Below are 26812 nucleotides of genomic sequence, written 5' to 3'. Positions count from 1 at the left end.
CATAACACTCCTTAGTTTGACTACAATGTTCTAGGGAGAGTGGGTGTCTAAAATATAGCCAAGGGGGGCAGATGCAGGGGACAGTGTGGGTGCTGGCTCATGCTACACTGCCCCCGCATCATGTGGGTGGTATCTTCTCCCAGTTATGACAGGGGTAATGGAAGGGATGTACTGCAGGATTTCTGGGCCTGACTGGGCGACTTCCACAAGCTTCTCTGAACTCATGCTCAGCCTCCAATCGCGGAGGAACCCGAGGCTGAGAGTGCTGTGCTTTCAATGCTCTGTATGATCAGCACCCCTGGCTCCCACTTTTCTCCAGTCTCAATCTCCCTACCTCTTCATACTCATGTGGAATTCTCTTCAGTTCCTTCCATACCACATTCCCTCTGCCTTTGCAGAGGCCAAGCTCTCTTCCTCTCTCTGCCTGTTACTGCTGCTCACCCTGCAGCCTGTGTGGGTGGCACGCTTCCATTCCTGCACAGGAGTACTGGGACGGGGCTACAAGTGTTAATTCCTCATCCTCGTACTCATCACGCCTGTCTGCCATCACTGCGGTACTTGGCACCCACAGTCAACTATAAGACCCAAGAGGGCAGGGGCCACGCCCAACCTATGCCCCATTCTGCCATATTTGGCACATGAGGAGGGCTAAAAAAATTGCAGAAGAGGTCCACTGCCTGAGAGGCAGTATTTCTAATCTCAGGTCTGCCTATTAGGGGTTTGAGACCCTGGACAAGTCTCTCATCTCTGCAAGCCTCTACAAAATGGGAGAACACCTAGATTGCAGGGGTAGCTGGTAAAACAGAGAGACTATCCCACATATATCCAAGTACTTTGAAAAGGACCAAGTAATTATTACATAAAACCAGGGATTCTCCAGGGGACCTGGAGCCTCCCCCTTTGTCAGACTGTAGACAGGTACGGCTTCTCATCTCCCTCCTGGCTATGTAAAGAGTATTTATAAGACTATACTTTCATGGATAATTTCTATAGTTGGTTACCAGAGAAGTTTCTTTGAACATGTAGAACACTGGTAAAAATAAAAAAGAAATCATTTACTTTTATAATTTTTTTTGAGATAGAGTCTCACTCTGTAATCCAGGAGGGAGTGTGGTGATGTGATCTTAGCTCACTGCAAACTCCCACTCCTGGGTTCAAGCGATTCTCCTACTTTGGCCTCCTGAGTATCTGGGATTACAGGCACCTGCCACCATACCTGGCTAATTTTTGTATTTTTAATAGAGATGGGGTTTTGCCACATCAGCCAAGCGGGTTTCAAATTCCTGACCTCAAGTGATCTGCCTGCCTCAGCCTCCAAAAGTGCTGATATTACAGCCATGAGCCACCGCGCCCAGCCAAAAATAAATTTTTGAAAGTTTATCTCCATTGTTTATTGTGTAAAATGTCACATCTAACAAAGTATGTTTGCTATGTAGAATGCCAAAGGAGGTGCTGATTTAGTAACTCATTACTGAATTTCCCAAAATGAGGCACATGGATCAGTCCTAGGCCGTTCTCAGGAAGGGAAAGTCCCGGCTTCAGGCATATTAAAGGCCCCAAAAGCCCTGCAGTGAAGAAATCTATCAACTTGGATCAGCCTGAGGGTTCCAAAATGCACTTGATCATGAAGCTCATTTGCGGGGGGCGGGTGCGGGGAGAGTGTTTCTTCTACAGAACTAGGATTCAAGAAATTGCCCCTTAAAAACGCAGACGAAGAAAGCTGTTATAGTCAGAGCTGAAATCTGGGGTTTTGTTTTTCTGTTATTTACTTGCTACTTAACAATAAAGGCCCAAACCAATACTTTCCTACGTATTTAGAGTGGTGTGTGGCCCATGATCATGCCACACTGAGTAGCTGTGGTGGAAGTACTGAATTTCTGCCAGGTCATACCTTGTCAGCCGTCTTACGCTTTTAACTGAGAGTCCCGTTTGTCCCAGTGGGGATGGGGCACCAATCTGAACCCTGGTTAGCTCTGTTCAGGGGCACCTTCCTGGCACTGTTTATTTTGGGCCTGAGGAACCCAGAGTTTAATCTACAAACTGACATTTCAGGGGGTGAAACCCCCACTCCTTTAGAAACAGATGGTACCACAGCTGCCTGGGGCCTTGGGCCCCTTGCCAAAAGGTAATGGCCTTGCCTCTGAAAAGCAGTGGGCTTTTCCACCCAAGACTTTGGGAATTCTAAATGATGGTTTTCCTAAACCAGCAGGACCTGATTCCCAAGCATGTGCAGAATCCAGCTGTTTGGCAGGAAGAGCACGTCTTGAGGCCGAGCTTTTATTCCTGCTGCCATCCTTCTTTCCTTAAGCTAGAGAGGTAATGTCATACCTCATTTCCACCTGCCCCCCATCATTTCTATACCTACTTTAGTTACAAGTCATTTCTTCCTTGAAGCAAATTATCTCTTCACCATTTGTGAACAGTTACTGCCCTCTGATAGTTCTGTTCTAGAGGCACACAGTTATTTGAAACTTTTTGCTATTTAACTCCTTACAAAAGGATCTCAGTGGCTTTGAAAGCATAACCACACATATCTTTGTACCTATCTAGCGTCTTGCTGAGTCGTTTAGTGAATGTTTATTTTATGTAAACAAATGTTTAATTTATGTAAACAATGTTTCCGATAAGAATTTAAATGACCACAACCATGATACAAAAGGCTGATTTACTTTGTCGAGAACACCTATCTATAACATTACTTATATGAAAATATATAAAACTTTGCTTTAAAGATTAGTCACTGGCTGGGCGCAGTGGCTCACGCCTGTAATGCCAGCACTTTGGGAGGCTGAAGCAGGCAGATTACCTGAGGTCAGGAGTTCAAGAACAGCCTGGCCAACATGGTGAAACCCTGTCTCTACTAAAAATACAAAAACTTAGCCAGGCATTGTGGTGGGTGCCTGTAATCCCTGTTACTTGAGAGGCTGAGGCAGGAGAATCGCGTGAACCCAGGAGGCAGAGGTTGCAGGGAGCTGAGATTGTGCCACTGCACTCCAGCCTGGGTGACAGAGTGCGACTCTATCTCAAAAAAAAAAAAAAATTAGTCACCACACTAATGTTTAAAGGATTAAAATCACAAACATAAGCTCAGCTTAGACAAGCATAACCTTTGAGCAGGTGAAACTATTGCAGATTTGCCAAGGTGGAAAGTACTTAATACCACTGACTTTCAATTTGGGGAATTTAACTTTGATGGGTTCCTACATAAGCCAGCACTGTTTAAATCAGGAAATGGGGGAAAACACATTGTTAGTAAATTAAAACTTTCAAGCTGGGTGTGATGGCACATGCCTCTAGTCCCATCTGCCCCGGAGGCTGAGGCAGGAGGTGACTTAAGCCAGGAGTTTGGGGCTGTAGCCGCTACCACGCCACTTGTGAGTAGCCACTGCACTCTGGTAGAGGAACAAAGCAAGACCCCATTTCGGAAAAAAAGAAAAAGAAAAACAAAAACTCTCATGGCCTTACCTGATCATTCTTACTGGCACAAAAACTCCTCTTTTTAAAAAGCAGCATTCAGGCTAAACACTGGCAACTCAACTGCTGACTATCTAGATATAACGAATGCAGAGTAAACTGCTAGGACGACAGGAGTCTCTGCTAGGGTCATTCATAGTAAAACTTTATTGAACAGAAAACCCAGCAAAGGTTTTCACCTCCACAAAGTTCCCCTCAGTTTAAAGCACTGCATTTTAAAAAGCAATTATACATAAGTCTTTCCTAGAAAAGTCCTGCTAAAACATGTCTAGCAATTTCATTGATTATATAAAGTAGTACACTTAGTGTAATTTAAACATTCCAACAGGAATCAAATCGTACCAGCAGAACCATTTCTGCATCTATGACTTCTATGTACAAACACACATGCAGACACACACATCTGGAAAAGTTCCTCAAGCATAAACATGCGACACCTAAGGCTTCTACTTACAGTGCCTATTAAACTACGTACAGTATATATTAAAGCTCTTCAGAATAAAGACATAAGAAGCCTCCGGCATTTTTTGTTCATCAATTTGTATCGCGGCTTCACGTTTCTGCTTTTGCTTGATCACAAAAGCATATCATCATCCGTGTTTTTTTTTAAGAACTCATCACTGCCATATCCAGGAGAGGAAATCTAGCTGGAGTCAGATGATCCAGTCCATTCCTGTCAAAGCCTCCAGCAGCTACAGCACAAACACCATCAGTTTGCGATGGCTGGGGGGCCTTCTGGAAGAAGAGAGGCAAAGAAAGTCTTGAAGACAAGCCATGCTGTGCTCATAAATGAGGGGCTGGTCTGCTCGCCACCTAGTATGTCCCTGTCTGGAGGGAGGTGGTTGGGGTCTTCAGTCTCAGGATCAGTGCCTTCCTACAGGTAATGAAACACAATGAGAAAACAATCAGGGCCGTGATGAACACCAAATGATGTTAGGGAAGGCCAGTGTAAATCCCTGGCCTCTGCCCCATAGGTGCGGGCAGCCAGGCAGCCAGGCAGCCAGGTAGCCAGGACCCCAGGGAATGATGCCCTAGGCTGGATAGGGCTCTTTCTCAGTCTTCCACAGCACAAGTTTGTTGATATTTTCATAGTTTTGAATACTCCTGGCAGCAAATATCGAAGCAAATGAAAACAATTAGATCTGCAACTATTATTATTTTTGAGACAGAGTCTTATTGTGTGTCACCCAGGCTGGAGTGCAGTGGTGTGATCTTGGCTCACTGCAACCTCTGCCATCCTCCCACCTCAGTCTCCCTAGTAGCTGGGACTACAGGCACACCCAGCTAATTTTTGTATTTTTAGTAGAGACAGGGTTTCACCATATTGGCCAGGCTGGTCTCGAACTCTTGACCTCAGGTGATCCACCTGCCTCAGCCTCCCAAAGTGATGGGATTACAGGTGTGAGCCACTGCGCCTGGCCTTCAACTATTATTAAAATAGTAGTTAATCACTTCATACCGGTTCCTATGGTATAACACGAAGTTACAGACCACTGAACGCTCAAAATAGTGGGTTTAAAAAAACGTTAAGCCAAAATGCAAATTGCCACATGTCAAAAACATGTGATAGAATGTGATGATACATTTGATGTTTTAAAAATAGCTGCTGCTCTAAGAAGAAATGTGAACAAATCATGAAATATTTAGCCCAATAAAATGGTAAACCATGAGCTGGAAATCTCAAGGTTAAGAATTTGAGAGCCTGGCATATCACGTCAAGCTCGCCTGGGCTTTAGGGGAGGCTCCATACCTGTAAGTTATTGTTGGGGTCCTGATTTATATCGTCAGGAGGAGGACCATCATTCGGGAAGTTCTGAACCAGCCGTGGTCTAAACGGAAACCACCCGACGTGATGCCTTCAAAGGAAGCATATAAAAGTCCATCTTAGCTGATGTCACAGTGAGACTTAAGAATCCAAGGCTCCCCAACTCTAATCACAGCAGCACCCTGATTCTAAGCTCACTGCAAGACCCATCTACAGAGGCAATTGATCACACTGTCTCCCAGACATTCTCACCAGCCTGTTAGGTCCTTGAAGGCAGGGACTGTGTTTTATTCATCATTGTATACCCAGCAATATAGAGAGCACTTGGCACATAGTATGTGCTCAATAAATGCTTATTTATATGAACTAAACCTTACTCTTGAAAACCTGAACGGAGATACACCTGTAACTATATACAACATAATGACAACCTACATTTGCCATTTAAATATGTGATTCTAGAGACTACAGAAAATATTAATGTTTTATTTGAAGAAACCAATTAAATCCCAAGCCTTAAATATAATACGAACAATAATTGTGGGTATTTGAGTGTTCATTATATTCTAATTATTTCTTTTTTATTTTTAAAAACTAAAAATTCATTTTTTACTATAAAGGGAAATTTCTTCTTTTAGTTTCAACCACAAAGACCCATCACTCTAGGCCAGACTTTCTCGGCTTTGGTGCTAGTGACATATTGAGCCAAATATTTACTGTGGGAGTTGTCCTGTGCATTGTAGAAAATAGCAGCACTCTTGCTTCTACCTACTAGATGACAGCAGGACCGCTTCCCTAGATATGACAACCAAAAATATCTACACGTTGCCAAATGTTCCCTGGGGAGAGGGTGCAAAACCATCCCCGGTTGAGAATCACCGCTCCGGGCCAGAGCTAAAGCCAAATGTCAGGTCTGTAAAGGCTCCCTGGCCTTTCAGGGCTATGCCAACAGTCAGTGTCTGATCTTTACCCTGGAAGACGGCTGTGGCCTGATAAAGGCAAATATGTTCTTATTCAAAACAAATACAAATTTCTGTTCCATGCCTCAGTATGGCTGCATAATTGTGGTTCATGAGCCTAGAAGGTAAGGTAACTTATCTAGAGAACAAGAGAATTTTTTTTTTCCACAAATAAGACTTTTTATTTGCCACTACTATAAGTCTGAACTTTAAACAGATTCTTGGACTGGTGGTTCATATCATCAGCTTGTTCAACTTTAGCACCCGTCTCATCCCCAGTGGCTTTTCCAGAACTACTGCCTTCACCATGAAGCTCCATGAGTTTTCCCAATTCAAACTTGGGCTTCTTCAGCATTTTTACTTTTCTAACGAAGACATCATGGAGAGGATAAATAGATTGGCAAGCCTTTTCTATGTCTTTTCCAATGCTGTCTGGAATCAATTTATTGACCACTTCTTTCAAGTCATTTGTCTGCACCTCTCGGGTCATGATTTCCATCATCTTCCGGATTTGGTGGACCTGTTGGTGCTGAGCATAAGAGGTCTTCCATATCTGATTGTTGCGTTTTTTAGTAAAACCAACACAGAACACATGAAGCAAGTAACCATCGGTAGTCTTGACATCAACATAAGCTTCAATCATTGTCTGCCATTTTTTGACCATGGAACACATTTTGTCACGGGTAAGATCCATGTCATGGAAGTTAGGCAGTTTTTGCCCTGAACATCTTCAGTAATCAGCTTGAATTTCCTAAATGCAACTTCATTATTCTGCAAATCAGCAAGACTAACTTCGAACACTCAACCCTTGAGGCCATCAGATGCAATTTTGGTTTCTTGGGTCCTGGTGACTAGCATCTTTCCAGTATTTCTTATATTGAACATAGCAGGTGCTTTCACATCATACCAATCTTTCTTAGAAAATGGATCAACCACTTTCTTCTTGGCTCCCTTTCTGCCACCTTTCCTAAGGCGCTTGTTCTTGCCAACCGCCATGGTGCTGCTTAGAGAGCCAAAAGGGTGGAAGTGGAAGTCGCGCGAGAACTTAGGAGTACGGGCGAGAATATTCTTACATTAATATAGGATTGATATGTTCTGGGGACAATACAACCAAGCCATGAATTCTTTGTACTGGAAGTGCCAGAATGACATACTATTTATTATGTATTTATTCTAAGACAGAGTCTTGCTCTGTTAGCCAGGCTGGAGTGCAGTGGTGCGATCTCGGCTCACTGCAACCTCACCTCCTGGGTTCAAGCAATTCTCCTGCCTCACCCACCCAAGTAGCTGGGATTATGGGCACACACCACCACACCCGGCTAATTTTTGTATTTTTAGTAGAGATGGAGTTTCACCATGTTAGCCGATGATCTCAAACTCCTGGCCTCATGTGATCCTCCTGCTTCAGCCTCCCAAAGTGCTGGGATTACAGGTGTGAGCCACTGCACCTGGCCACAGGATGACATACTATTTAAACATATCTCCTCTTATAATAACTGAGACTGCTCAAAAGAGAGCAAAATCTGGACAGGTGCAGTGGCTCATGCCTGTAATACCAGCACTTTGGGAGGCCAAGATGGGCAGATCATTTGAGGTCAGGAGTTTGAGACCAGCCTGGCCAATGTGGCTAAAGCCCATCTCTACTAGAAATACAAAAATTAGCCGGTCATGGAGGCACCACTGTACTCCAGCCTGGGCAACAGAGTGAGATTCAAGTCTAAAAAAAAATAAATAAATAAAGCAAAATCTGCATTTAGTGTGAACACTGTATAGTGTAATTTGTATCACAGAAACCATCTACTTACAGGTACATAACGACAGTGGCCCCCATGACCATGAGGAATCTGCTCAGGGAGGAGTAGAAGTAGAGGATACTGAGAAAAACAGAAAATGTAGCTGCCGAATAGGTCCAATCTAACCAATCTCGATTTATCTCATCATCTTCTTCCACAATAGGGCCACCTTGCGCATTCATCTGCAAATTTTGATTGGCTCCAGGATTAACAACCACTTGAGGAGCAGCATTCTGATTGGCTGGCTGGTTTTCAGCTGGAAACTGGTTGTGAATCGGGGTTGGAGCAGGTGCAGAGACCACAGGTATCTCTTGTGCACTTGGTGGTGGAACAAAAGCCCCTGATGCAGCAGTGGCCACTAAACTAAAATAAAAATGATAAGAGGCAGATACTGTTGAGCAAAGAGCAAAGCACCGTGAAGTCTGTGGCTCTCATAACCTCATTTACACAGTAGTCTTTTACTGTTAAGAATTTTAAGTAGGCAGATATGCATTTTTATTTAATTTAGTGAAGAACTTCCTTACTAATTCTATCTATAAATGCCTTTTCTAAGAGAAGCCACATGGCGAATTTCACCTGGAATTAAACATCAAGGCCACTGTAAGATTATGGCACAGTAGCAAATTAAAATCCTCACAAATTGAAAACAAAGTAACATGTTCTAAATAAAGTCACTAAACTGTATCAGACAAAAGCATCCTTGCATCAATACACAAATCAGGTAGCAGTTGTCATTTACACTCTACCCCACCCACAGACCAAACAGAGCAGGGCTCTGCAGACTGATGAAAATACACTCATCCCTCCATTCTGAACTTTACAGATAACTTGGATAAAATTTCCCTCAATTCCCAGGAGCCCTGGCCATACCCAGCATGCCAGGAAAGACTCACTATTGCATGTAGTACTGTCGTGCATACATCTGCTGGAACCAGGAAAGCTGAAGCCAACCATAGGGTGTGTAACCGGAGAAACCAGGACCCAGACCTTGGAATGCCTGCTGGGCAGCTTCAGGCCTATACATAGATTTTTAGAAACATTCATTTTGAGTGGGTTGAGTATAAACAAATGAAAACTAAGTTTATATTAAAATCATTAATTCAAATCAGAGACAGAACAATGGGATTTATGGCAGTTACATGGTAATGACTGTATGAGGCACCCATGTACCACCAGCACAGAAGCTACCAAATGACACAGCCCTCCTACCACAGTTTGATCCCACAGGAAAACAGCAGCCCTTGCCAGCAGCTTGCTTAGTGCACAGATATATAAACCACCTTTTCGGGTTAAGTAGATCCCAACCATTTTTGACTTGCTGAGTCTCACTGCAGGTCTCAACTTACTGTTTATCTTTTAGAGAACAGCTCAAAAGCCACATTTCTCCCAGTCTTTCCTGAAGGAAATCTCTCCCATCTTCCTAATAGCCACTTGTTCCCTAGATCTGAATCTATAGTGATGTGTGCATGTCATCACTTGTGCATGCATACTGACCACCTGGGATCCTGTACAGGCTGCTAGATCCACAGCAATCTCATGAAGGAGATTTTTACAAGGGGAGCCCAAATACAGCTCAGGGAAGACAGGGGCTTTGCACAAGGTCACTGAGCTAATAAGTAGCAGGGGTGGATTTCAGAACTGGTCTGATGTCAAATGCATGCCTCTTTAATCATGCCACACAGCCCTCAACTTTGTCAGGCAGGTGTATGCGAGTCATCTTTGGCTTCGTGCTTCTTACACAGTGAACTTCTTTGGTAGCACATCGCAAAATTGAAGTCATAATAGAATTGCTGGAAGGCCAGGAATTGGTTATGTGGCCATTCCTGCAGGTCAACTTGTATCCTTAAGCAAAGTTATATGTACTGGCTGTTCAATAAATATTTGTTAAATGAAATCAAGTTTAAATATGGTGAAATTTAGCAAGTGAAATATGGCCTTCAATTCTCAAGAATAGTTGAATCAGAGTAAGGGACGTAGTTTTAAGTTTTTCTAATCAATAATTTTCTATCCAATAATTATCCAACTTACATGCTGACAATCTTTTAACTAAATTCCATACAGAGTATTTCTAAAATAGTATTCCAATACAAGTAATCCCTGGTATGACACTGTTTTTGATCATTTAAGAAAACTACAATGCATAGAAATGAAATGATAAAGTGCTTTTAAGATTTTTGTTAGATTTGATAATGGCATTCTAGATACACAAGATAATGAAAAGGTTTTTACAGTTATATATTGAAGTATATAGGGATGAAATGATGTCTGGGAATTACCTTTAAATACTTTAAAAAAAAAAAAAAAGGGAAAGGGTAATAGATGAGAGATGGTAAAACTCTTATTTCTTAGGCCTGGGTGGATGGTGTGGGTATTAATTACACAGTCCCCACTGTTGTGTATATTTGTATATTTGAAAGTTCCATTAAGGGGAAAAAAAATAAACCAATTCCTAAAACACCTGGCTTTAGAAAATATTGCGTATAAAAACTACTAGGAAAAGGGGGACAGATAATTGGAGAGTTACAGAATTTCAACCTGTGGTTAACGAATTTTTTCCCCAAAAGTACTTTCATCAAACAAGGTATTCCAAGAGCTATAAAAATCCAAATAGCAGAGCATTTAGTTCTGACTTTTGCTCTAATTTAGTAGTTATAAAGAGATGGCCAATTTTCCTAGTGCCCCCAAGTCTTTGGAGGAACACTTCTTAAACAGTCTCTCCCTTGTTGTCACCCATTGTTACAATAAAGCACAAAGCCACTCAGCAAAGCAGCTGCACAATGCTTACAACAGCTGTTTTTTCCTGCAGCAGCACTAATTTCCTATCATGACAGCAACCAAGTGGTCAGCACAATGGAAGGATAAAACGCCTACATTTTCTTTTTTGAATACATGCATTGCCAACTTTCAAAATTTGTGTATGCTAAAAGTCTGTGTATTAAGTTAAATATATGGGCTCTTGAAAGTGAAGCTATTTATAAAGCAAAATTCTATACATTTAAAAGTTCTGATTATATACGTGTAAACACACCTTAAATTGATGCAAATGAGGCACACTCATTTTGTATACTCCGAGTTATTATAACGCTCACCTTGAGGTGTTTTCCCATCCAGGGGAAGAAAGGTTCCGAAAAACTTCCCTTTGCCTTAAATCGTCACTTGAGGAATCCCCAGGATACTGTCCCTGATTAAAACCAGCGGGCTGCTCTGTGGATTCAGCCACCTAGATAAGTGTAACATGAACACAGAACAAAGAAGCTGATGCAACTGTCTGAAATCAAGCGAAAAAAATTATTTTGCTGTCAATGGCTTATGTCTCCTACCTCCACCTCTGAATACGACAATATTAAATAGAAGTAATGTTATGTAAAAAATATTCTGACATTTAGTCAACACAATTTTCAATACATAGATACTAAAATATTCATATTTTTCCCTAGAGTAACTATGCTACACTTTCATTAAAATCTTCCAATGAAGTTATCATTGGTGAGAAAGCTTTCTGATAATGCTGTTAAGTTTGCTCATCGCAGAAATTTGACCAACAAGATTTATAAATATAACCCAGCCCACAACTTTCTAAAATAGTATTCCAATACAAGTCAGTCTTGGTATGATACTGTTTTTGATCATCTTTAAAAAATTACAGTGCATGGAAATGAAACGATAAAGTGCCTTTAAGATTTTTGTTAGATCTGATAATGACAAAATAGGGAATTTCCTATGCTCTGTTCAGATATTTTAGGAAATATAATACAAATTTAGAATGCATCACTCCATTAGAATACTAATACCATATATGTGAATAAACATTATAAAATGAAAAATAAATACTTTTGTCTGTCATATATGAGTCTTTAGAGCCAGGTCCAGTGGCACATGCCTGTAGTCCCAGCTACTCAGGAGGCTGAGGTGGGAGGATCGCTTGCCCTCAGGAGGTTTAGAAAAGCCTGGGCAACACAGTGAGACCAACTTAAAAGAAAAATTCTTTATCGATCACTTGATAAAGACTCTGACCTTTTCCTATCCAACTAATTACAATGAAAATTTCCAAAGGAAATATATTCACTTTTATACTCTTTATAAAAATAAATGGCTCCAGCCAGACGTGGTGGCTCACACCTGTAATCCCAGCACTTCGGGAGGCCAAGGTGGGCAGATCACGAGGTCAGGAGTTTGAGACCACCCTGGCCAACATGGTGAAACCCCATCTCTACTACAAATACAAAAAATCAGCCAGGCATGGTAGCACGTGCCTATAATCCCAGCTATTCTGGAGGCTGAGGCTGGAGAATTGCTTGAACCCAGGCAGCAGAGGTTGTGGTGAGCAGAGATCATGCTATTGCACTCCAGGCTGGGTGACAGAGCAAGATTTCGTCTCAAAGAAAAAAAAAAAATAATAGTTCCTTTAAAGAAACCTCGCTATGTGCTAAATTCAATAAAAAACCCAATTAGTGTTAGTTCAGTGATCTAGATACGAAGTAACCATAGATCAAATCCCATCCCAGAAGATAGTGCAATATGTAAGTCCACTTTTCTACTACAGCACTAATGGAACAATTTGCTACATTAACCCATCACTTGTGTTGATAATACAGTTTCTAATTCTTAGGAAAGAATAAAAATATTACTTGGTAATAACGCCATACAGTCCCTCAATAACAGTTTTATCCAACTTCTTTTATTAATCCCTTAAAAGTCTGAATGATGCAAATTGTTATCATCATGAAGAAGCAGACACACCTTGGCACTGATTTCTGGCATTTTTGAAGGACTCTTCACATTGCATACCAGATGCAAAACGTGCCGTTTTTCCTGCTAAAAGTAAAAAGAAGGTACTTAAGGACATGAACCTAACCTGGTGAGTGCTTAAAAACATTCAGAAATTAATGTTTAAGTGATGTACCTTTGGAAGCAAGTCCCTGAGACACTGGTGATCCAACAACAGCTTCCCAGAATAAATTAATCTCTGGTCCTCTGGATGCTGATCATGGAAAGAAAGAGTAACAAAGGTCAGCATTTCACTCCCAGAAGTTCCCAAACACAGAATAAACTGTTTTATACAAATAATTTGAATATGTATGTTTCCCCCCATCATCACGGGAAAACACTTTTTCAAAGGCTCCATATACAAAACTTCTATTTAGAAAGTACCTAACTTTAACTGGTCTCTAACATGCAAATAAATACAGAATGGCAAATTATCGGCTGGGCATGGAGGCTCATGCCTGTAATCCAAGCACTTTGGGAGGCCAAGGTGGGAAGATCACCTTAGGTCAGGAATTCGAGACCAGCCTGGCCAACATGATGAAACCCTGCCTCTACTAAAAATGCAAAAATTAGCTGGGCATGGTGGCTTGCACCTGTAATCCAACCTACTCGGGAGGCTGAGGCAGGGGAATTGTTTGAACCCAGGAGGCAGATTCTGCAGTGAGCCCAGATCATGCCACTGTACTCCAGCCTGGGTGACAGAGTGAGACCCTATCTCAAAAAAAAAAAAAAAGGTAAATTATCTCCAGTCCAAACCTATGTAAGGCAACATACTTCTTAACTCCCTGGTAAACTGATTTTCATAACAACGAACAGCAAACAGGGCTCCTACAGCAACTGAGTTTGGTTTCAGAGAAAACTCAGAGTACTCCCAAGGCCAGCTTTCACCAAAACCACCTAGCAGTGCCCCAAAATAATATGAAGCTATTCTAAACTTAAGCCTTCATAGAGGATTTCTTGGCATACAAATGCAGTTATAGAGGAAATGGTGTGTGGGTGACATTATATACAACAACCCTGTGAGATTCAGTATCCCTATTTTAAGGGAGGGAAGTCTGAAAAATTGACTTGTCCAAGACCATCTGCTGCCACAGTGTCACAATTCCAAACCCTCTTCTCCTCCATATCAGCGATTTTAACGCCATAGGGACTGCACACTCTTTTATACAAATCTCATTTTAAAAATCTCTTTGAAACTCCTTCTAAACTGTACTTAAAAATAATGGCCTAAAATATTAACATATAATCTGTCTGTCCATTGGAGATCAGCAACGCGTACATCTACTCTTGCCAGGATAATTGATTATGCAAAATCTGGAATAAAGGTGTTCCTGCCAACTAGCCTGAGATAATTAAAGCAAGCTGTTTAAAACAAACAAAGCCAAAAGTCCATCTACTTATCCATATACATCAGGACTTCTTGACACTGTAACTAAACCAAAATATACTGAATGCCGTGTTCACCGTTTTTCTCACTGACTGGTGAGAACTTTAAAGGTAAATGCTTATACGTGAATTTGTAAAACAGTATCTATAACATATGTATGGTCCTGCGTTTATTACAGAGTTCAACCACTACAAAAGGCTTGAAAACCACAGCTGCCAGTGGTTTTGAATTATCTCCCCCCTTTAAAAGGCCTAACTTGACATCGAGTCTTCATGTAGATGGCCGATTTGAGAAAAAATTAAGCACAACTATTACAAAGTAGGGCTTCTCACAATATACCATTTTCTACCACAGAAAACAAATAATAAATATGTTTCAGCCATAATTTTTAGACAAAAATTTGTATACCTGAGAGGTATTTGTTTACAGACTTAGGTCTTCAGACTGAAGAAATGGGAGTGGCGTCCCTCACGAAAGCAAGCCCTTAAGAAAAACCCTTCCCCGAAACCCTGCCTTTTACCATATGATGCAACCATAGGCAACACCTGCTTCACCAATTTGTGTACCCAACAGACATTCTCATGGCAACACAGCCACCCAGTTTCTGGACGCAGCTCTGGTGAAACCGAAAAGTGTACCAGGGTGAATTCCACAGGGCATGGAATACACGCGTACTAAATCAATATGCAAATTTCAAAATAACAACTCAAGGAAAACTCATTTCTACCTTCTTGACCATATGGAACAAAAACAGACACAGGTGAGTTCCAACCAAAAGTTGGAACTCACGGTTACACGATCTTTTCCTGCCTGGATGCCCTCTACTGTGTGATGGAGAATTATGCTCGTGGGCAGTGAAGAACACTGCTGACACTTACATAATATCGGAGCAGAAAGTAAATACAGGAAGGGCCAGCTTACAGCCTCATCACGTGGCGGTCAGGGCAGGCAGTGCTAAGGGTGATGTTGACAGATGTGTCAACCAAAACAAAGCAACGAAGTCTCGCTAATAATGGAGAGGCTGCCGTCCTAAAACCAGACTGAAGGCGACTCCTGCCTGCTTCCCTTCTCAGTCGCTCTTGGCCAGAAAGTGCACGGGGCTCCTCCCCGGGACTCGGCAACGTCTGCGCGGTCCAGTGCGACAGGGAGGGGCCCGGCGGAAGGTGGACAGAGAAGAGAACAGCCACGTCCTGCTTCTGGGTGTGGGGCCTTCCGTCCACAGTGTCTGGGCGCTCCCCAGGTTTCTCAAGCCACGGCCCCGGGTGGCACCTGCCCGCTTCTCTCCCCGTGGGGAGGCTGCGTTCACAACCCTTATTTTGCAGCACGGATGTTTTCTTACTCCTAGCCATTGGGTGCAAGCCCAGTTAGGAGCACCGAGTTGCCTGACCGCTGGGGGGAAGCAGGCTTGGAGGGTGAAACGACTCGCCCAAGGTCAAGCTACTGATCAGTGACCGTCCCTAGGCAAGAGAGGGGCGCCCGCGGCGGCGGGGCAGGGAAGGGGAGACCACAGCCCTGGGGCACGTGACCGACCGGGCGAACGCAGCCATGGGGGGAGGCCGGCGGAAGAGGAGGCCACAGGGCAAGGCAGGCGGACGTGGCGTCCCTAGCGGAGGGCTGGGGGCCACAGCCTCTGGGCGGGAAGTCAGGGCGGCTCTCACCGGACGCTCGGGGTAGACGCGGCTCAGGTGGGCCTTGAGGTGGCCCACGCTCCAGCTGCGGTCGCCGTTCAGCTCCAAGTCGCGGTGGCGCTGGTTGGGGCTCTTCACCAGGAGCGTGACGGGCTCGGGATCGGGCTCGGGCTCCATGGCGGCAGCTGTGTCGGGGCTCAGCTGCGCTCCAAGGTGCCAGGCTGGCGGCGTCGCAGCCGCCTGCAAACTCCGCAACGACTGTTAGCGTCTCTGGGGCGCGCGACCCCGTCTCGGGAGCCTTTTATAGGCTCTCCGCGCCCGGCTCTGCGGACAGAACCCTCTGTGGCTGCTGCCCATTGGCTGAGGCGGAGACACTGTCCTAACGTGGCCCAATCGGCGTCCGGATCCATGAGGCAGAGGGCGGACCAAGCACGTGGGCACGGGCTGATGCAACCCGCCGCCGATGCGTCAGCCTGAGGCTCGGCTGCGCCCTGGGAACCTGGGTTTGGCGGCCATGTTTGGGTGCGCTGCGGTCCGCGCGGATTGCGCGGGGGCTTGGCCTGAGATTTGCGGCGCCCCCAGCTCGGGTGACTGAGGACGCCCGAGGCAGGGGGTGGGGAGTGGTGTATCCCAGCAGACCCCAGTTTAGCTGTCTCTGCAAATTGTTTCCTTACAAAGCGCACCCCCGCCCTTTCTCACCCCAGGTGCCAGTGCCCACTTCCCCTTTTCCTGCCTCAGTTGGCCCCACATGGAAATCTACGGGGGAAGCCCGTCCTACAGGGGAAGCGTCTCCACCCGACCCTCAAAAAGCAGCTGGGCGACCTCGTGTGCAACTCTACCCAGGAGAACGTCACGTGCTCTTAAGTAGGACAACGAAGGAGCGAGGCCCGATCTTCCTTGGGCTGGGAGGATGGAGGCATCCAGACAGCTGTTGCCAGTTTCCGCGGGCTTCAGACTTGCACGTTTGGGACATCACATTTATGATGATTGACAAGTCAGCCACAGCCCTGCTCACAGTGGTAATCCTCCCAAAAGGGCATCACTTTGTAAGACACACGTGCACCCTTTAAATTGGGGCTGAGACGAGGAGGGCAGGGTTCGCTGATTCCTGAAGTGGGACCACAAAGGCTTCTCTATTGTAGGCATTCCCTCCTCCTCTGTAGGAAAAAAAAGTCTTGAAAAACAAAACTGACATCGCCCCGGCCCCCTCCTTGTTCCAACCCCGTTGAGACATCTGTTTTTTCAGGTGTTGTCAGGAGCTTGTCAAGGGCAGGAAGGTAACAGAAGGAGCCTGGTCTGGTTGGTGGGCCTGTTCATCTGCTGCAGCTGCCATAACAAAGTGCCACAAACTGGATGGGTTAAGACAGAGTCCCCAAACCCCCACCAGGCTACGGACCCCTAAGAGTCCCTGGCCTGTTAAGAACCAGGTGGCACCGCAGGAGGTGAGCCACCAGCGAAGCTTCATCTGTATTTACAGCTGCTCCCTATCGCTACATTACCACCTGAACTCTGCCTCCTGTTAGATCAGGGGCATTAGATTTTCACAGGAGATGGTCCCTATTGTGAACTGTGCATGCGAGGAAACTAGATTGTGCTCCGTACAAGAATTTACTGACATGATGGGAGTGGAGCTGAGGTGGTGATGCTAGTGCTGGGAGTGGCTGCAGATACAATTAACATTAGCAGAGAGGTTTCACTGCACAGAGACCATCATAAATCCATTGCTTGCAGACTCGCCTCAAAACCCTATCAGTGAGTGGCAAGTGACAAGCTGCATCTGGTGGCAGACTTTATAGTGGCAAGTGAGTGGATGTACTTCAGTTGTACAGCTGCATCTGGTGGCCTTCAAAGTATGTTTGAGACAACTTCAAATCTCCACATGAGATGGTCACAAAGGCACTGAAAAGCCTGCTTACATTTCCAACATCCTTTTTTTTTTTTTTTTTTTAAATTGAGACAGGGTCTCATTCTGTTGTCCAGGCCAGAGTGCAATGGCACAATCTCGGCTTACTGCAACGTCTGCCTCTCTGGTTCAAGGGATTCTCGTGCCTCATGCCTCTGTCTCCCGAGTAGCTGGGATTACAGGCATGCACCACCACATTTGGCTATATATTTTTTTGTATTTTTAGTACAGATAGATGGGGTTTTGCTGTGTTGGTCAGGCTGGTCTTGAACTCCTTGCCTCAAGTGATCCACCTGCCTTGGTCTCCGGAAGTGCTGGGATTACAGGTGTGAGCCACCACGCCTGGCCTATTGAAACATCCTGTCTCTGTGAAGCAGGGTTTTCTGCAGTGACAGCAACCAAAATGAGTAGACTCAGCATAGGCCACATACTCTGGGTGTTACTGTCTCCCATCATCCCCCAATGGGACCATCTAGTTGTGGGAAAACAAGCTCAGGGCTCCCACTGATTCTGCATTATGATGAATTGTATAATTATTTCATTATATATTACCATGTAACAATAATAGAAATAAAGTGCACAATAAATGTAAAGCCCGAGTCATCCTAAAACCATCCCCCCACCCCAACCCTGGTCTTCCACAAAACTGGTTCCTGGTGCCAAAAAGGTTGGGGACTGCTGGCTTAAGAAACAGAAGTTTATTGTCTTGGTTCTGGAAGCTGGAAGTCTGAGATCAAGGTGTCAATGGGGTTGGTTCCTTCTGAGGCCTTGGGGGAGAATCTTACAGTCCCCTCTCCTCTCCTGGTGGTTTGCTGGCACTCTTTGATGTTCCTTGGCATATAGAAACATCACCCCAACCTGCCTTCATCTTCTCATGGGTTCTCCTTGTGTGGGTCTCTTCACATCATTTTCCCTGTGGGCATGGCTGACTGCGTGTCCACATTTCCTCTTTTCAGAAGAGTACCAGTCATGGTGGATTAGGACCCACACTAGTAACCTCATCTTAACTTGATCATCTGCAAAGGCCCTATTTCCAAGTACTGCCACATTCACAGGTACTGAGGGTTAGCACTTCAGCATCTCTTTGGAGGACTCAATTCAGCCTGCAATAGTCAACCTTGATATAACACAGCATACAGGGTGGTTTCTTTCTCAGCTGTCTTCATATTAAGATGAGAGGTTGAGGGCTTTGGAAATAAATTGTCCCCACACACAGTTTTCTATGATTGGTTTTGGTCTGCTGAGAAGGCTCAGACTTTTTTTTGTTTTTTGGGGTTTTTTTTTAGATGGAGTCTTGCTCTTGTTGCCCAGGCTGGAATGCAATGGCACAATCTCGGCTCAATGCAACCTCCACCTCCAGGGTTCAGGCAATTCTCCTGCTTCAGCCTCCCAAGTAGCTGGGACTACAGGCATGGGCCATCACGCCTGGCTAGTTTTGGAATTTTTAGTAGAAACAGGGTTTCACCATGTTGGCCAGGCTGGTCTTGAACTCCTGACTTCAAGTGATCTACCTGCCTCAGCCTCCCAAAGTGCTGGGATGACAGGTGTGAGCTGCTGCTTCCAGCCTAACCCTTTTTTCATCAAACTGGCTTCATGGGTGTGCGACCCACATAGTGGATGGCGCCCCCTGCTTGGTTTAATGCTCTGTTGTTATCATCTTTAAATTATTAATAAATTTTAAACAGAAGCCCTACATTTCATTTTGCACTGGGTCCCACAAATTCTGTCTTAAGGCAAGCAGATCACCTCAGGCCAGGAGTTCGAGACCAGCCTGACCAACATAGTGAAACTTCGTCTGTACTAAAAATATAAAAAAATTAGTTGGGCATGGTGGCGGGCACCTGGAATCCCAGCTACTTGGGAGGCTGAGGCAGGAGAATTGCGTGAACCTGAAAGGCAGTGGTTACAGTGAGCTGAGATTGCGCCACTACACTCCAGTTTGAGAGACAGAGCGTGACTCAGTCTCAAAGAAAAAAGAAATTTGGTGATTCTGCATATAGCACATTTAGGAAAATGTTAAATTCAGTCAACAAATTTCACATATCAGGATGGGAGATAATGACTGATTATGATCTGGTAGTCTTGCAACTGGGGAGAAGCTAACCAGTGGAGCAAGCCCAGGTAAAGCAAACACAGGTCTTACAGGAGGCAGTGAAACAGGAGGTGACAGCTGCATTGAGAAATCAAGTATGCCAGTAGTGTGGTTCCCCCTAGCCTGCAGGGACAAGCCTCAAAGACCCCTAAGACATTAAGATAGTTCATCCCTTTCCAGTAAGAAAAAAGTTCAGGAGTGTGGTTTTGCATTTTCTAACCCAAGGGAAAAGGCAATCCAAGTTCTGTGATTCTCTGTTATCTCCCAATCAGATGGCTCCTTTTAAATAAATTTGGGGACAGGAGCAGTGGCTCATTCCTATAATCTCAGCACTTTATAGGGGCCGAGGCAAGTAGATCACTTCAGGCCAGGAGTTCGAGACCAGCCTGGCCAACATAGTGAAATCTCGTCTCTACTAAAAATGGAAAAAAATTAGCCAGGCATGGTAGCGGGCGCCTTTAATCCCAGCTACTCGGTGGCTGAGGCAGAAGAATTGCTTGAACCTGGAAGGCAGTGGTTGCAGCGAGCTGAGATCGCACCACTGCATTCCAATCTGGGAGACAGAGCGAGACTCAGTCTGAAAACAGAAAAATAGAAAAAAGATATTCGGTGATTCTGTTTTCAAAAATGGGCCAGGCACAGTGGCTCACACCTGTAATCCTAGCAATTTGAGAGGCCAAGGTGGGTGGATTGTTTGAGTCCAGGAGTTCAAGACCAACCTGGGCAACATGGAAAAACTCCATCTCTATTTTCTTGTAAAAATTTATTTGAAAAAAAAAATAGAAGAAGTGGCCAGGCACGGTGGCTCATGCATGTAATCCCAGCACTTTGGGAAGCCAAGGCGGGCGGATCACCTGAGGTCAAGAGTTAGAGACAAGCCTGGCCAACATGTCGAAACTCTGTGTCTACTAAAAATACAAAAATTAGCCAGGCGTGCTGGTGGATGCCTGTAATCCCAGCTACTTGGGAGGCTGAGACAGGAGAATTGCTTGAACTCTAGGAGGTGAAGGTTGCAGTGAGCCGAGATCACACCACTGCACTCCAGACTGGGCAACAGAGAAAGACTCCATCTCTTAAAAAAAGAAAGAAAGAAAGAAAAAGTAGGAGAGAAAGCATGTGAGGGAATGAAGTTAGTAATCTGGCTGGGCGTGGTGGTTCACATCTCACAATCCCAGCACTTTGGAAGGCTGAGGTGGGTGGATCACCTGAGGTCAGGAGTTTGAGACCAGCCTGACCAATATGGAGAAATCCCATCTCTACTAAAAATATAAAATTAGCTGGGTGTGGTGGCAAGTGCCTGTAATCCCAGTTACTCGGGAGGCTGAGGCAGGAGATTTGCTTGAACCCAGAAGGCGGAGGTTGTGGTGAGCGGAGACTGCACCAATGCACCCCAGCCTGGGCAACAAGAGCGAAACTCCATCTCAAACAAACAAACAAAAAAAATTAGTAATCTGAAGGGAAATCCACAGTGTTAAATGGGATTTCTGGAAATGTGGAACTGAAAGGAACATGGAAACTTTGTAACTTGATTGTGGCAGTGCTGCTGTGTTGCTGTCTCTCTGTCATGATCGAATTCATGTTTGCATTCTGAGATGGGGACAGAAATGAAGAGCCAATGCCTATCTTATTTTGCAATCAGGCCATGAAGGTAGAGAAGAGGCCTTTACAAAACCCGAGTCAGCAAAAGATCATTGCCAGTACTCATGTTTTATTTGAAGTAGTCTGGTGTGTTAGGCCCTGCTGAACTTCTGTACTTTGTGTTTTGAACTCTTGTTGTGTGTGTGTGCGTGTGTGTGTGTGTGTGCGTGTGTGTTTGAAGTAATTTAAACTCCAACCAGAATCTGTGCTTTTTATGGTCATTTCTGAAGTCCTATGGTCATTTCTGAAGTCATGTGGTGCTCATGCACCCACATGAGCCACCTTCTTTAGCCCAGGAAATGGACATCCTGTTCCATACTCATGAAACCCTTCCCACGGAAACTCTCCTGCCCTTGCTAAGCCAGAAGCAGCTTTCCTTCCATACAAGAAGTAGCCCCCAAGGCAAATCCTCCCTTAACATTGCGGCCTGTGATCGGGAAGTGTTTTAGTTTGAAGGAAGGAGGAATGTCAGACTGTGGCTGTCAACTTTTGAGGACTTGGGGCACCCACTTCCATGTTATTCCCCTGTGCTAACTGATTCTTTTTATTTTTTAATTTTTTGAGATGGAGTCTTGCTCTGTTGCCCACGCTGGGGTGCAGTGGTGCGATCTCGGCTCATTGCAGCCTCCACCTCCCAGGTTCAAGCTGTCTCAGCCTCCTAAGTAGCTGGGATTACAGGCGCCTGCCACCATGCCCAGTTAATTTTTGTATTTTTAGTAGAGACAGGGTTTCACCATGTTGGCCAGGCTGACCTCAAGCGATCTGCCTGCCTCAGCCTTCCAAAGTGCTGGGATTACAGGTGTAAGCCACCACACCTGGCCGCTACCTGATTCTTAAAGATGTTTGTTATATACAGTTTTTAAATGGAAGAAAGTGAAAACTGAGCGTTTTTGAGAACCTCAAAGTGTCTCTTGAACCGGAGACACCAAGGCGTATGACCAGTCAAGACTGATAACGGGGCCAAGCTATGGCAGCAGAACAATGGGTCTGATAGTTAAACTCAGCCCTTATACCCAGAGTTGCTGGATAAATCAACATAGAATTACCAGATGACCCAGCAATTCCTCTCCTAGATATCTATTTATCCAAAAGAACTGAAAACACTCTTCACAAAAATTTGTCCATGAATATTCATACCAGCATTATTTATAATAGCACAAAAGGTGGAACCCACCCAAAGGTCCATCAGCTGAATGGATAAGCAAAATACAGTATATCCACACAATGCAATATTACTTAGACATAAACAGGAATGAAGGGCTGATGCATGCTACAACGTGGATGAGCCTTGAAAACATGATGCTAAGTGAAAAAAACCAGACACAAAGGGCCACATAAGGCCACATATTGTATCTACTTATATGAAATATCTAGATCAGGCAAATCCATACAGACAGAATGCAGATGAATGGTTTCCAGGGGTTAGTGGGGATTTACTGCTTAATGGGTCCAGGATTTCCTTTTGGGGCGATGGCGATGGTTGCACAACATTGTGAATGTACTAAATACCACTGAATTACACTTTGAAATAAAGCTGGGCACAGTGGCTCACACCTGAAATCCCAGCACTATGGGAGGCCGAGGCAGGTGGATCACCTGAGGTCAGGAGTTTGAGACAGCCTGGCCAACATGATGAAACCCTGTCTCTACAGGAAAAAAAATACAAAAATTATCTGGGCATGGTGGCATGTGCCCGTAATCCCAGCTACTGGGGAGGCTGCGGCACAAGAATCGCTTGAACCTGGGAGGTGGAGGTGGCAGTGGGCTGAGATCGCGCCACTGCATTCCAGCCTGGACGACAGAGTAAGACTTTGTCTCAAAAAAATAAAATAGTTAAAATGGCGAATTTTGTGTCTTTTACCACAATTTTTTTAAAATCTTGGCCTGGCACAGTGGGTCATGCTTGTAATCCCAGCACTTTGGGAGGCTGAAGTGGGAGGATCATGTAAGGCCAGAAGTTCAAGACCAGCCTGGGCAACACAGTGAGACCCTGTCTTTTTTTTTTTTTTTTTTTTTTAATAAAAAAAGGAAAGAAAGAAAGAAAAAACCCCGCTTGGGCTTCCCTGTTCTGAGTGCCACTCCCCTGCCTTTCTTCCAAGAGTGGGAGGAAGGCAAATAAAATCACCTCCACCACACATAAGCAACCTTCACCCCAACGAAGGACTTAGATCCTGAAGAGGACTGGTAGGTGGGAGGAATCTACCTGATTTGGTCATCTCTCCCACAGTAAAGACTTGCTTTTGCTCTAGAGCGTGCCGGGTTTATGGCTCTTCCTGGCTGACCAGGTTTGGACCGAGGACAAACAAGTCAGGTGGAGGCCGCCCTCCAGGCCAGCATCTAGGGCAAGGGTCATGGCTGAGCTCAGAGGCCCCAGGTAACCCCTGAAGCCTGCATTCTTTTTCCCCCATCACAGCTTGCTTCTAAATATTCTGATTGCTATTCAGTGTTTTACTTTAAACAGAAAAGAAAAAAAAATGTACCTTAAATGTCAGGTACTTTTTTTTCCTTTCTTTTCTTTCTCTCCCCTCCCCTTCCCTCCTCTTTTCTTTTCTTTTTTTCTTTTCTCTTCTCTTCTCTTCCTTTCCCCTTTCCTTTTCCCTTTCCTTTCCCTTTTCCTTTCCTTTTTCTTTTATTTTCTGACACAGAGCTTCGCTCTTGTTGCCCAAACTGGAGTACAATGGCACAATGGCTTACTGCAACCTCCACCTCCCGGATTCAAGCGATTCTTCTGCTTCAGCCCCCCAAGTAGCTGAGATTACAGGCGCCCGCCACCATGCCCAGCTAATTTTTGTATTTTTACTAGAGACGGGGTTTCACCATATTGGCTAGGCTGGTCTCAAACTCCTGACCTCAGCTGATCCACCGGCCTTGGCCTCGCAAAGTGCTGGAATTACAGGCGTGAGCCTCCACGCCCCGTCTCATGTACCTTTTCTAGTACACAGAACATTCTGTACCCTAAGTAGGATTTTGATCCCGTGTTAGCTTCTTTCTTCCCCCAGCAAAACTCCCACCTTCCCCAAACTGACTTCAGACTAGACCCAGCACTTCAGCAAAGATGGGTAAGACACCAGAAATAACTTAGGGCAACATTCTTGTTCAAATGGAAGGACTTTTTGATCTCCTCCATGAATTTATTTCTGCTTGCTCAGCCCTCGAATTAAGTCCTGGACTTAGCCTCCTGTGTTTATCAGCCCATTGCAAACAACTGCACTGAATCCTCCACCTCTTATCTCTGATGTGGTCCAGCTGGTCTTTCCTGCCCTAGGCCCATATCCATCACCAAGATCTTAGGAATTAACCCCTGGGTGTAGTTCTTTGTGAACAGGCTCCAGCCCCCTCCCCAATACGTACCTTGCCCTTGTACCCCTGACATTAACCAACCCTGTCTTTTTTCCAGGAAAGGACCTTGAGTATCACGCAAGCTCTTCCCTCCGGTGTCCTCAGAAGAGCACACCTGCATCCAATTTGCTGCATATCTTAGCAGCCTTTTCTTTCTTTCTTTTTTTTCTTTCTTCAACTTTTAAGTTCCGGGGTACATGTGCATGTTGTGCAGGTTTGTTACGTAGGTAAATGTGTGCTGTGGTGGTTTGCTGCACAGATCATCCCATCGCCTGGGTATTTTACTTTTTTTGAGATGGAGTCTCACTCTGTCACCCAGGCTGGAGTGCGGTGGCACAATCTTGGCTCACTGTAGACTCTGCCTCCTGGGTTCAAGAGATTCACCTCTCTCAGCCTTCCAAGTAGCTAGATTTACAGGCACTTGCCACCACACCTGGTTAATTTAGGTATTTTTAGTAGAGATGGGATTTCACCATGTTGGCCAGGCTGGTCTTGAACTCCTGACCTCAAGTGATCCACCTTGCCTTGGCCTCCCAAAGTGCAGGGATTACAGGCGCAAGTCACCATGCCCAGACCACTGCATGTTTTTGTTGTTGTTGTTGTTTTTAAGATGGAGTCTTGCTCTGTCGCCCAGGCTGGAGTGCAGTGGCGTGATCTCAGCTCACTGCAACCTCTGCCTCCCGGATTCAAGCGATTCTCCCCACTCAGCATCCTTAGTAGCTGGGACTACAGGCGGCCACCACCATGCCCGGCTAATTTTTTTTTCATAGAGATGGGATTTCACCATGTTGGCCAGGTTGGTCTCAAACTCTTGGCCTTAAGTGATCTACCTGCCTCGGCCTCCCAAAGTGCTGGGATTATAGGTGTGAGCCACTGCGCCCGGGCTGAGCCACCGCACCTGGGCTGAGCCACCGCACCCGGCCTGCACGTTCTTTTTGTCTTCATGCTACCAGCATTTCACTTCTTCTCAAGTCTTGCAGCTCACTTTCGTTTCCCCATCCACCTGGGAGCTCACGGTCATCCTTCTTGAATCCCTCCCTCGTGCCTTGTCCTTCCCTCTTTGCTTGGCCAGCCCCATTGCTGGGGAACATGTCACCTGCAATTTCCTTGTTTGCTTTCTGACCTGGTGCTCGGGGCCCTGCCAGGTCAGATCACAAGGGCAGGGGTCCTGAGAGTTTTGCACCCTAGGGCTACCAGCTTCAGCTACACCTTTCTTGTTGCATGCCAAAAATGTCCCCACGTTTTGTTGATTCATCATGGCTACCTTTTCTGCAGTTATTCTCTTCCTTACATCATCAATCTCTCCCCTCTGACCCATCAATACACTCAAGTCTCTATTACTCGACCTCTCCCTGTATCAGAGACTTTTATTGCTCAATGAATATTCATATCTTCCCCCAATTTCCCAGCACCCTTGCAGTTAGGTGGAGCCATGTGACTATTTGGCTTTGGCTAATGGGCTTTAAGTGGAAATAAACAACGTCCCATCCGGGTGGAAGCATTTAAAAGCCAGAACGTGAATGTCCAGCTATCTCTTCCCTTCTTCAATGAGCTGGCCAAGGTGGTGGCCTCCCCAGACAGGAGTAATTTTGATCGTTGAGTCCTGATGTGGAAAAGAGGAACCCTGAAGAGCTACCTGACTGTTGTAGGAATATTTGTAAAAGAGAAACAGATCTTTGTCATGTATGCCTCTAACACAGAGGGCAATTTGTTACAGCAGCATAGCCTAGCATTACCCTAATACAGGCCCTATGATAACAACAGTCAAAGCACCTTTCCTTGAGTTTGCTATTCCCCTGGGTTTCCACTCTATTTTCCTCCATCTCTCCATTGCTGGCTTCTTTAAGTATGACATCTCTAAGCAGGGCTGCTGTTTTCCCTTCCTGTCCACAAATTCATTCCTCAATCCCTGGCCCCTGACCTGCCACTTTATCAAATTATTTGCTGCAAGCTCCCAGTGATGCCACAACCCCAAATTCAACAGCACCTTCAGCGACTCCAGCCCCTTTGCAAACAACTACTATGTGGTGGACTCTGAGCCTCTTTGACCCCCTTCTCTGGTGCCTC

The 26812-nt window shown here is 45.0% G+C and overlaps 1 protein-coding gene and 1 pseudogene across 4 annotated transcripts; both read right to left on the bottom strand.

Annotated features, from left to right (window-relative positions):
* Nucleotides 1-3598: 3598 nt before the first annotated feature.
* On the bottom strand, nucleotides 3599-15995 carry HERPUD1 (homocysteine inducible ER protein with ubiquitin like domain 1). Of its 4 annotated transcripts, none has more exons than XM_021664991.2 (8): nucleotides 15804-15980; nucleotides 12895-12972; nucleotides 12732-12806; nucleotides 11081-11211; nucleotides 8885-9007; nucleotides 8004-8354; nucleotides 5225-5330; nucleotides 3599-4209 (listed from the first exon to the last, which is right to left on the bottom strand). In XM_021664991.2, exons 1-8 carry the CDS (start codon nucleotides 15948-15950, stop codon nucleotides 4081-4083), a joined length of 1140 nt encoding a protein of 379 aa, XP_021520666.2. In that variant the 5' UTR covers nucleotides 15951-15980; the 3' UTR covers nucleotides 3599-4080. The 4 variants fall into 4 exon arrangements, with proteins under 4 accessions (XP_021520666.2, XP_012303328.2, XP_012303327.2 ...); XM_012447905.2 differs by having other exon boundaries at nucleotides 4089-4348; nucleotides 12732-12803; nucleotides 15804-15976; XM_012447904.2 differs by having other exon boundaries at nucleotides 4089-4348; nucleotides 15804-15972.
* LOC105714044 (small ribosomal subunit protein eS1-like) lies at nucleotides 5243-7997 on the bottom strand (annotated as a pseudogene).
* Nucleotides 15996-26812: the final 10817 nt, after the last annotated feature.

The sequence above is a fragment of the Aotus nancymaae genome, unplaced genomic scaffold (genome assembly GCF_030222135.1).
Source record: "Aotus nancymaae isolate 86718 unplaced genomic scaffold, 86718_ANA_hifiasm-v0.15.2.pri h1tg000030l, whole genome shotgun sequence".
NCBI classification, from domain to species: domain Eukaryota; kingdom Metazoa; phylum Chordata; class Mammalia; order Primates; family Aotidae; genus Aotus; species Aotus nancymaae.
This window is presented reverse-complemented; position numbering and strand designations above follow the sequence as displayed.